The following is a 12130-nucleotide window of genomic DNA, read 5'->3' as shown; positions in this document are numbered from 1 at the left end:
TTTTTTATTGAGCATAAATATATATATATATTTCTTGTTTACAATCCCTCTATTGATACTCATAGGTCCTTTACCAGCATTTAAGATTTTTCCTTATTATTTTTGTTAATTCAACATATTCAACTTTCTCTTGTATGGTTTTCCTCTTTACTCGTCTTAATTCCTTTCTCCTGTCATCCGTTTTTCTTTATAAGCTCATACTCCTCATCTGTATTTAAAGTTTGTTTTGAAAATCAGTTTTTTTTTTCTGTTTCTTCGATTAAAATTTGATTTAGTTGTTCATAAAAATTATCCAGAACTTAGTCTTCCTTCAACTCTTCAAATATGTTTATTGAATTTAACTCAAAATGAATTTTATTTTCATATTTTCATTTAGATGATTGATATTCAGACCGTTCTTTTGTAGTATAGTTTTAAGTCTTGCCAATCTTTTATTCATCTTAATTCTTGTTTTCACCTCCTATATGTGCCTTGGTTATGACTCAACAATATTAAATGACTTCTTTTTTGTTCACTGGTATGAAGTCGACTCAAATAATTAAAATATGATTGCATTGTAGTACATTATACTTTACATAAGATCCTGAAATACTCTATGAAATATATATATTGTTTACTGGCCCCATGATTCAGCTGCTGGAGTCTTCTGTGAAAAGGAGTTATTTCATCCAATGTTTTATCTCAGTTCTTTATGCTGAGCGTTGTAGCAGACAAAAGAAAATTATTCATTTGTGTTTTCTTACACGAAACCCATATCGAGCTATCTGAGGAGCCTACCGAGGGAAATCGAACCCCTGATTTTAGTTATAAACCCATAGACTTACCGTTGTACTAACGGGGGACATAAAATTATTCCCTGTAATACAATATGTGGACATCATCAGTAGTGAAAGGTATAAAATGACTTGGTAATTTGAAAGTTATTGTATTTTCTATATTTCGTATTTTTCTTTCTAGTAGTTATAATTTTGCTCCGTTTCTTTGTTTCTAGACCTCTAATTTTCATGTCCATATACATTTTAATTTTTATTATTATTTAGCGTGTGTGTGTTTTTTCTTATAGCAAAGCCATATCAGGCTATCTGCTGTGTCCACTGAGGGGAATCGAATTATTTTCGGAAGTCAAAGTGAAACATAAAATCTCATATTTTGCCTAGCAGCTCTATTATATCTCAATTAATTCAAATACGACTGGAAATGAAAACCCCTACCCCCGCAAACAGACTAAAATAGACACGTTTGTTAGTTACTCACTTCCTATAATTTTACAGAAACCAAAGATTACAACATCAGGTTTCCACCTGACATTTCTTTTCACCTTGATCCATTCAAATGAAATTTTGCATAATAACACATTACGGCAACCCCCAAGACTGAAATGAATTCATAACGTTCTTTTGGTTTAACAGAGGATAGTAGGGACCAGAATATTTCATAGAATTAGGGTTTTCCCCTTACATTCCATTGTATTTTGCTCGACCTAGTTAACGTTTTATACAGATACTCTGCTACAACCTTCAAAGACGAAAGAAGATATATTTGTTTTTTTTACTTCACTTTTGGGTTTTATACAGATAGAAAGTAGAAAATATAAAAAAAGACATTTATGTAATAGAGAACTCTAAATCTACAGATATTGTCTTCATATGCAAACGTTATAAGGGTTTATTATAAATGGTATTTTGAATAAATATTTTTTCTAAGGTTACACATATCACGTCGAAAAAATAAGCCCGAAACTAGTCGGCTGAAATTATAATAAATATTTTATCTTTCTCTGTGTCAAAACATATAGCTTTTGTATTTTATTTTATACAACATTACATTTGTCAATTTCTTAATCATACTTAATTTGAAGTATTTTCAGTTTTTTTTATTAATAACTCAATATAATTTTCCAGTTATTTAAAAGATAATTGTGACGGTTTTAATTTTGCTTCCTTCAACACCGAAATATGATTGGCTAGCTCTGATAACCTCATAACGAAAATTTTCGCGGCAGATTGAACAGGGGTGTGTTATTGAAGTCGATTATAATTATATCTTGTTATGATACGGAACTACCGTTTGAGATTTATTTTGTTTGTAAGTTTATATATACATTTTTGAACTTTATTATAACTACAATGGTGAAACAAACGCCTATATGTATAGCATTTTTTATTACTAAGTTTTGTGTATTTAATGTTTTCTTCTAAAATTGTCTTTGTTTATGTTAAACTTAATAATAAATTCAACTTTTAAAATTCAAGGCCTTCAATGATTCTGTATATACTTTCATGTTAATATAAGTTTTTACAACAAACTGTTAATGCTGTACTGTTTAATGCATTGGAACTAATTTTGGAAATTGTAAAGTTGTATTTCAAGTTGAACAGAACATATATGATTTAATTAAAGTTTCTTGACATAATAATACTAGTGTGAGTTCAACTGTAAGTTTATAAGGATGATACCGATTGTATGACATTTCCATTCGTACATTTTGTTAGACTTGGTGTAATGCAGTTAGCAGTAACAAAGCTGTAACATTATTTAACTGTTATCAGTTGTTTAGCTTCGAGTTTTACAGTTGTATCTTTCAATTTTGAAAATTTTCTTTTGCTCACTAAAATATTAAAATACATAATTATTTAAACGGGACAAATTTTAAAACTGATATTAAAATGAGTAATTTAGTAAACAAAATAGCAAAGATTGTAAAAGTTTCAATTTCTGCTGACACGTTATCACTCATGAAACGTATCATATTCAATGTTTAATGTTGGTTATTTTGTTGTGATTACTTTTACGTTTGTATCACAAAAGTGTTTTGTTTGAGTCAACACAGTAAAAAGTATTTTTCACAAAATTTATTGAAATAGGGAATAAAACTTGAAATCATTTTTCTTTCACAAATTTGTGAAGGGGAGAAATCTTGAGTTTCTTTTGCCATTGTAACTATCAACCTAATCAAAAGATGATTAATTCATTAGTATAGTTTTGGAAATTATTCTAGAATTTTGTACAAACACAATAATAATTTAAGAGTTACATTTAAAAAAAAGTATATGAATTGTGTGTGAAGGAACATATAAGATGGAACTATAAATGCAATATAACCAATTTTCAATTAATATAAAATCTTTATTGTTTTGTGTAGAATATTATTTTATTTATTTATATTGTTTTAAAAATGAAAAGTACATGAGCTTGCTTTAAAAACTTTTATATATATGTCATTGCTAGATGCTGTAGCTATGTTTTTACTGGTGTTTCTAGTCAATATTTCTCAGATTGGTCTGCACGTCATATCCAGAGTTTTATAGAAATATTTAAAAAAATATGATTTATAGAATATTAAATTTATATAAATTAAAACATTTAACTTTAGAATATAATTTCTCTTGAACATGGAATCCTTTGTTTTAAAAAACTAACAAGTTTCTGGTTTACAAAATAATTTAAATTAAAAGAGGGGTTTTCTAGTTACTAAAGTTTGAGAACTGTTGTTTTGAGTGATGGAGCACAAGTTGATGTTTGCTGTAGTTAAATATATTGGATCTCAAAAGGGTTTTTTTTGGTTGAAGAATTATTTTTTTTGTTTGAGATTTGTTATAGTTATTACATATGTGCTGTCGTCTTGAATATAACTTGTAGATAATTTTATGCAAGAAAGTGTGAAGTCATAATGTTTTCCTATTGATGTATAAACTAGTTAAAAAGATTTCTGGTTAAATAACAGCCCCATAAGTAAAAAGCAACATTTCATAAGACATGAGCCTAATATGTTTTGAATGTTCAATTTATTTCATTGTAAATTAATGATGGCAAAAGATATGTATGTGTGTGTGTAAAACTATTTCAGGAACTTTAGAAGAATGGCTCATTTTGAATTTGTCTTGCCTCTAAACTTTGAAGACTTGAGAACATCTCAGAACACTCGTCATTATGTTGTAGATGAAGTGGTTTATGTACGGGACATTTCGAACAGATTGCAAGGTAACATTGTGCATGATTTTTCAACTGCAAATATGAAAATTCAAAATATAAATTTAGCTGTTCCTTTTTTCTGTTAATGGATCAGTTCACTGATTTATTTCTTAATTTTTTTGTGATAATAAAAGTAAGAACAAATATTTATTGTGGCTTTAGACTTGTATTTTATTTTTGTGCCCCAAATTGCAAGGAAAAATGTAATAAAATGTGCCTGAAATGAGAAATGGTGTTTCTTCTTTTTGATTAAAAAAGTTGTTTTGTTCTGGGATTTATGTGGTAACTTAATTGAATACAAGTATCAGTACTAGATGTACTACTCGTAATTAAAATGGACAGGTGGGTGAAGTACAATAATTATTTATTCTTTTAGTTTTTGCCCTCAAGTCATTTAAATAGGTAAAAAATAAAGTTTTTGAATCAACAGTAATTCTATTTTTGTGTTTAACATTTTACATGTAGCACTCTTAATAATATTATGAACAACTGGTGTCTAATGACAATAATGAATTTACTGATACCAAAAATAAATAGTGAAATGACTTAAACTTGTTTATTATACCTTTTTATCCAACTACATTAAGGCTTTCATTAACCTCAGTGAGATAATTTATAGGCAGAAAGGAACTAAGCCTTGAGAATAGCATAATATTGAACCTATCTTTTTATTTATTTATTTATAACTCTTGGCTTCTTCCTTAAATTATTAAAGTGCCAACCCCCACTATTGCCAGTGGTAATTCATTCCATTAGCCAATTAATTTTAAATAATAACTGTCCTAATTAAACTTGTCTTTTCCAAATTGTAAATTTGTGTCCTGTTGTTCTGTATGTCTTCAGGATATAGTCATAAGAAATCAAAAGTCTATCCTGTTGATCCCCCAAATAGTTTGATAAACTTTGGATAAATTATCTTTTTTTTTTTTTTATCAAGAGAAAATAAGAAGTTTTATCCTATTTACATAAGATAACCTTTCTTTTTGTGGAATCATCCCAGTAATACCTGTCTTTAAGCTCTTTATAATAAATCTATGTTCTGTTGTAGATAAGATGACAAAAAATTGGAAAAAAGTATAAGTGAAACCTCACAAGTGATTTGCATTGATAGATTATTACCACTTTTGTTTTGTAATTAATATATCTATGAATACACCATAAATTCTGTTAACTTTACTGCTAGCTCACTACCTCAATGTTGTGATTGACATATCAAACACACTGTCAAGATACTGTTCTTCAGTCACTGGAGGCCAAGCATGGTCAGGTGGTTAAGGCACTTGACTCATAATCTGAGGATTGCGGGTTTGAATCCCCATTGCACCAAACATGCTCGCTTTTTCAGCTGTGGGTGCATTATAAAGTACGGTCAATCCCACTATTCGTTTGTAAAAAAGGTAGCCCAAGAGTTGGCGGTGGTTGGTGATGATAGCTGCCTTTCCTGTAGTCTTACACTGCTAAGTTAGGGACAGCTAGTGCAGATAGACCTCGTGTAACTTTGTGTGAAATTCAAAAATAAATGAGTCACTAGAGTGATTGGGTTCCAATATATATTAAATGTGTAACTGAAATTATGTTAACCAAAATGCACTAACTTGTATGTACTATAAGTAAAGAGTATATTTAAAATATTTGTCCAATACATCAATTGATCAAAACTAATGTGTATATAAACACCCAAGAATTTAATATCATTAACAGGATTTACTCATGTCAGTGTCAGTAATGTAAATAAAAGAAAGGACTAGTAACAATCTTTTGACCTCTCCTATTCAACACTCTATTATTAATTAATCTTTCCCATATCTTTACTGATGTGATTATCTTAGGTAATCTTTTATGTAGCATCTTATCAAGACCTAAGTATATCTTTTCCATCATCCAGATCGTAAGTAACATTCTTGAAAAAACATTAACAGATTAATGAGGCAAAATTTGTTACTAGTAAATTCATGTTGGCTTTCATTTATGATATCAAATTTAACTATATGATTTTGTAAAGGTTCCTTTACAGGACTTTCAACAATTTTTACCATTATAAAAGTAAGACTAACTGGTCTGTAATTTTCTGGACAACATTCTTCCCCCTTCCCCCCACTATAAAGATTACTTGTCTTCATTTTCTATTACCAATCTCCCCACCCAGTAATTGTATATTTAAATTTAACTGAAACTAAGCTGTTTCATAGTGTATAGATAAAGATGAAAAATCAAACTGAAATACCATATTAACTGCTAGTTATTAATTACTAATGTACACAACGTTTGTAACTATGCATAGCTAATTCCTAATTTCAGTAATTTATTAATGTATTAAATTTTCAGAGCTTCCAAGTAATGATAATAGAAAGAATCATTTAAACCCTCTACAATAAATACATCTCAAGAAAACGGTTATTTGGGCTATAAACTTCTTCAGATGAGAGTATGGTTTATTTTTAGCACATGAAATTTCTGGCCAGAAAAGCCATTTTAGACCATCTGTCGTTGTATATATGTAAAAACGGCTCGTTTGGGTTAAGAAAATTACTATATTTTTGGTGATAACTCACTTTTGGCCAATAGTTTATTCTCGTGGAAGTTTGACAGATAGTTGTTGTGTAACCTATGTATAAAATAAAATTGTTTTTACCAGTTAATTTGTCAGATTAAATGTGTGTGTGTGTGTCAACTTTGTAGGTTTGGTCAACTTGTTAGATGTTTTCAGCATTTGCCTTGATTTTGATAGCATCAGGATATTCTGCTTTTTGTTCATGCTGTGCCTGTTTTATGGTGACATTTCTGTTAGAAACAACTTGAGGTATGGAATAATATCCAGTAAATATTATCAAAATTTAAGAATTGTAAATTATTTCTTTTATTTTCTGTCTTTCAGAGTGTGAACAAATGTTACGTACTGAGGGAGCAGAGGGTATTTTAGAAACTTTTAACACGTACTATAGTGTAATTTAGTAAGTACTTGTTTATCTTTAAAGACATTGAATTAATCAGGATTTATGATATGGTTTTGGACCCTTTAATTTTACATGAAAAAGTTAAATAAATTAAACAAGTTAGTGTTTCTGTGAAGTACTTGACTTGCATACTTTCATAAATTAAACTTAAATATTGTGAATAAACATCAAATCTTACAATGGAGGAAGGTTAATGAAACCAAGTTTAGACAGTCCTTACATAAAATATATTTTCACAGTTTTTAAGCAACTGCCTCACCTTTTGTTGTAGGTAATTTACTAAAAACTATTTTTGTCAATATACTCTGTCAACCATATAATTGTCAATTCCATTAAAAATAAATTGTGTGTGCATTTTGATGATCAAATTTGTATATTGTATATTATATTGTAATTTATATTGTAATTTCTTTTATCAGTTTTTATTTTTCTTAAGATATTTTTAAATGATTTAATGTATTTTAAAGCCATTCACATTATCAAGAAAACGTAAAAGTGTGACAGACACTTAATGAGACAATAACGGTTATTCTGTGCTACTATAGGGTGTGGTCTACACAGATACTATCATCATAACTCTTTTAGCTTTTGATTATTTGCAGTTGAAATCAGTTATAAATAATGCTTTTAAACTAATAAAGTACAAAATACCATTTATTAACATTTTTGGGGCAGATATAATTGGAATGAAACCAGTTCCATCAACCAAAACTTGCACAATTATGACCTAAGTCTAAGGTACTCTGTTTTTTGGAACACACAACTTATTGAATTATTATTTGGTGAACAAAAACATGGAGAGAAACAAATTGTTTAACAATAAATTATGTTTTAGTAAACCATTAAAATTGTGGTGGTAATAATATCTGTGTAGGCCTCATGCTATAGTGTAAATATCCTTGTAGACTGTTCCCTGTAGTAGCACCCTTTATTTAATATTATTTGACATTACTGTTTCAAAAAAAAAAGAAAAATGAAGCAGTAGTCATTTTAAAAAAGAATAGGTTTGTTAGAGTAATAGTAAAATTCTAATAAAGTTTTATGTATAATTTTGTAAGATAATTTGATTTATAACAATTTAATACTCTTTCTTTATGACAGTCATTTTAATAAATTAGAACCTGAAGTTAGACAAGAATCATTGGAGATGATCGTGACAAGTATGTATAGTTTCTTAAAGATATTTTTTTATTTTATTACCCTGTTTAGTAATTCATAACGCAAAGTGTCATAAATTTTATTTCTTTGTAGCCAATTCAGGAATAAACCGTTTTCACTCTTTCCATATACAGTTTGTCATAAGTCAATAACGAATATAAATAATATACTGAATTTTATGTTCTACCTCTACATGAATATGTCACTCACAAAGAGACAGTCATTCTTTGTGTATTACGTCTTTTTACTGACATAATTTTGTATTCTTGTTGCTCACTCAGCTATGATATAAACACTTTATATAATTTTACTTCGGGGTATAGATTTCTTCAACTAGGAATATTATTGCATTTTTAGCACCTGACAGTTTTGGAATTGTGTGGTGGATGTTGGTTTGTGCTGTAAATATCTTATGGCAATACAAACCAACATACACCACACATGATTTTATATAAAACATCACAGTATATGACCTGTAATTTCAGTTATATTGATCTGTAAAAAAATTATATATTTATTGTGCAGTAATTTTTATTTTCTTATAATTTTGGTTTGTGTTTGCCTGCTTTTCTGCATACTCCAAGACAATGATTTTCTAATTGTAGATTGCAGAGGGACATAAGACAAACATGTCTTTATTTGATATTTTAAGCAGATTGTGAAAGTTTTGGAATTTTTGTCTGTAACTGGGTGGTGATTATTATTATGTTTGAATGTTATGCATGATGGTTGTTATAGGTGGACGTTTAGTCATGAGAGTTAATTAAATGTTTTGTCTGTTGAAGAATTTATGTATGATTCACCACTGGTATTTCTCTATTATATTACTATATAGTAATATACACATGTTTTTTTAAAATTCACACTTATTGTTTTAATAAATAAATTTTCCTTTCTTTAATTTTCCTATTATTATTTTTATTAAATTTATATTTTTATGCAGTGCTGTTGTTAGAATTTTGATCATGTTTGTTGTGTAAGTATTTCAAAATAAAAATGGTTAAAAATCCGTGTCTCTTTGGGTTTGCTGTTGCCTCGTGATTAGTGTATCAGACTGGATCAGAGAATCTTGGGTTTGAGACACTGCATTGTTGATTGCTTGCATTTCCTTTACTTTGACTTGGCCATATAGCTCTAAAGTACTGTCCAGATAAAAGTTTGTACTTTATGGCTTCTTTAGTCATGTTAATTAACTGTCATACACATAAAGCTTCCTTTTTTGGACACTTAATAAATATTTTTTACATTTTCATCAGTAAAGTTGTCAGTGCTTGTGCCTATTGGTGTATATAATTCCTGAGTAACTATGTAGTATATGATTGTTGTTCACGTAAATGTCACAGGTGTAGGGACTTACTTTGTAATTAGTGACTGTTAGTATGTGTCTGAATATTTTAATTGTATGTGTGGGAAATACTGGTGTGTATGGTTTATAAATGATTGAATAATATGTTGTTATTGTTGATGTAGAAACTTTCCCACAATTAGTTCTATGGTTGAAAATTATATGACAAGTAAATAACAAAAGCAAAACAAGATGATATTTCTTGGAATTGTTTGTGTTTTCCACAAAGGTGATGATGTATGACAGTCTTCTCATGTGCTGTACATCAGTACTTTTTGTAGATTTTTACTTCTGTACATGTTTAAATATGGAAATCCTCCAAATATGTGAGGATTTGACACTTGATATTCTATCAGTGTTTAATGTTCTAAATAGGCTGAAATCAACTGTATGTATATTTTTTAATGTTTAGTATTTTAGTTTTTGAAGAAGGTTATTAGAAAAAATACATTTAAGTTTCTTGTACCATGAAAGAATAAAACTTGTAAGTGATAAGAGATTTTCAGTCTTAATTCATTAAATTTCAGTATGTTGTTTTATTCTTTGAGAAAGTTGTTTCATATGTTTGTCATGCTTTTAAACATGGATTACAGCTATGTGAAGATGAATCATTGTTTTCATATGGTATAAAAACATTGAAAACCCATATATTTGCATGTATTAACTATAGTTGTAACATCTTATGTGCTACATAAATAAGTATTGAAAATACAATACAAAATGGGATTTAACAAAAACAACTGATGCCACAGATTATTTTTTTATCTAGTCATTAAAAAGTAAAAAACATTTTTCTGTAATGAAGAGTGCTAACCATAACTATTTCTGTAGCTGCCATTAAGCTGTGTGGACAACAATCAATGATTTTAGAAGATATTGAACAGTTGGACTATGAGACTCGAACAAAACAGCTAAATTTGCTGAAAATGACCTGCTACATTTTGTGTCAATTTATTGAAGCATTTGAAGTGGAAAGTTTGAAACCCACTACACAAACAGTAGTGACAGGGAAGGTAAAATAGTCTGTGTTATTTAGTTTAATATAGGCTTAGTCAGTTTTCATATTCTCTCTCTTTTGTGCTTAAAGGGAAACTCTGGGGTTGACACAACAGAAATAAACTTACAAACAAATGGTAAATAATCAATACAGGACATCAAGAGATTCACCCAGTTAGATATTAATATTATCCATTATATCATGGTGGAATCTGGAGGCTATAATTTTCCCTTCGTGCTTTTGTAGTAGTTTGAGTTAATGAAAAAAGGAAAAGAGCTATAGTAGTAAGTGCTAAGTTACTAGCTCTTTAACAAGATATGTAATTTTCCTTACGTGCAAAAGGCTTGGGTTTAAGTATGAGGTGATGTTTGGTTTGTTTCAAATTTTGTGCAATGCTAGACCAGGACTAATTGCACTAGCTGTCTCTAACTTAGGAGTGATAGACTAGAGGGATGGCAGCAAGTCAACATAGTTGACTGCTAACTCTTGGGCTACTGTTTTACTAATGAATAGTGGGATTGACTTTTACATTATAAATTTACCATGACTGAAAAGCAAGCATGTTCAGTGTGATGAGCATTTGAATCTACAACCTGCAGGTGGGAGTGAAACACCCTAACCACCAAGCCACTCTAGGTTATGAAGTGAGGAAATGTATTGTAAAAAATGGAAATATAAACTGTGATGTCGAGGTGTACAGAAAGATATCTGTAAATGATTGGTTTAATGGGGCACACATTTGTGCTGATGCAAATGATTGGTTTAATGGGACACACCTTTGTGCTGAAACACTTTTGACGTGTTACAGAATACAAAGACTAAAGGGAGACCAAATCCATGGCAAAATGTGTAAAAATTTTAAATAGGTTATATGTAGAAATTCAGAAATTGTAAGATATTTTATGTTTAATCTTTGTAGAAATAATGAGTTATTATTAAAATGTAAATCAAGCAGACATTTATTAAACAATTTGAGTAAAATACTTAGTGTAATATATGAAGCATTTGGTTGTTAAAGTCACAACAAGAATACAGAAATGTAATTTATCTATACAAAACATATACAGCCCGGCATGGCCAGGTTGTTAAGGTGTTCAAGTTGTAATTTGAGGGTTGCAGGTTCGAATCCCTGTCGCACCAATCATGCTCGCCCTTTCAGTCGTGGGGGTGTTATTATGTGATGGTCAATCCCACTATTTGTGGGTAAAAGACTTGCTCAAGAGTTGGTGGTGGGTGATAATGACTAGCTGCCTTCCCTCTGGTCTTACACTGCTAAATTAGGGATTGCTAGTGCAGATAGCCCTCGTGTAGCTTTGCATGAAATTCCAAATCATACAAAACATATACCTTTGTAACAAACAATGGATGTTAAAGTAGGGTAATTTGACTAAAAATTACTAAAAGCATATTTACTTGTATGTCTTCTGTTTATTATCACAAAAATAAACTTATTATATACTATACAAGTTTGTTACTTGTATTATTTAGCTCATCTTCTAAATCTCTCTCTACCAGTCACACACACACACACACACACACACACACACACACCTCTTGTAAACTATAATGTAACTAACCCTGCCTGCTTATATTGCTTAAATCATCTAACCTTTTTACAGCTGCTTGTACAGTCAAACACTGTTCACCAATGCAGTTTTTCACATATTAGTACAGATATATCAGAGACAGAGTTCCCTTTTAATA

At 29.5% G+C, this 12130-nt stretch overlaps 1 protein-coding gene across 3 annotated transcripts in view; it reads left to right on the top strand.

The window, feature by feature from the left end:
* The first annotated feature begins 1948 nt into the window (after window positions 1-1948).
* LOC143227831 (condensin complex subunit 1-like) overlaps window positions 1949-12130 on the top strand; it is a 58663-nt gene continuing 48481 nt past the window's right edge. For 2 of the 3 annotated variants that reach the window (XM_076459109.1, XM_076459108.1), the window contains exons 1-5: window positions 1949-2085; window positions 3848-3981; window positions 6848-6923; window positions 8028-8086; window positions 10261-10442. In XM_076459109.1, the coding sequence (XP_076315224.1) occupies window positions 3861-3981; window positions 6848-6923; window positions 8028-8086; window positions 10261-10442 (438 nt within the window). In that variant the 5' untranslated portion in view covers window positions 1949-2085; window positions 3848-3860. Of the gene's footprint in view, window positions 2086-3847; window positions 3982-6847; window positions 6924-8027; window positions 8087-10260; window positions 10443-12130 lie in introns of those variants that run through there. The other variant, XM_076459110.1, reaches the window with a different exon arrangement.

The sequence above is a fragment of the Tachypleus tridentatus genome, chromosome 10 (assembly GCF_004210375.1).
Source record: "Tachypleus tridentatus isolate NWPU-2018 chromosome 10, ASM421037v1, whole genome shotgun sequence".
NCBI classification, from domain to species: Eukaryota; Metazoa; Arthropoda; class Merostomata; order Xiphosura; family Limulidae; genus Tachypleus; species Tachypleus tridentatus.
Note: the sequence above shows the minus strand (reverse complement) of the source record. Positions and strands in the feature narration are given on the sequence as shown.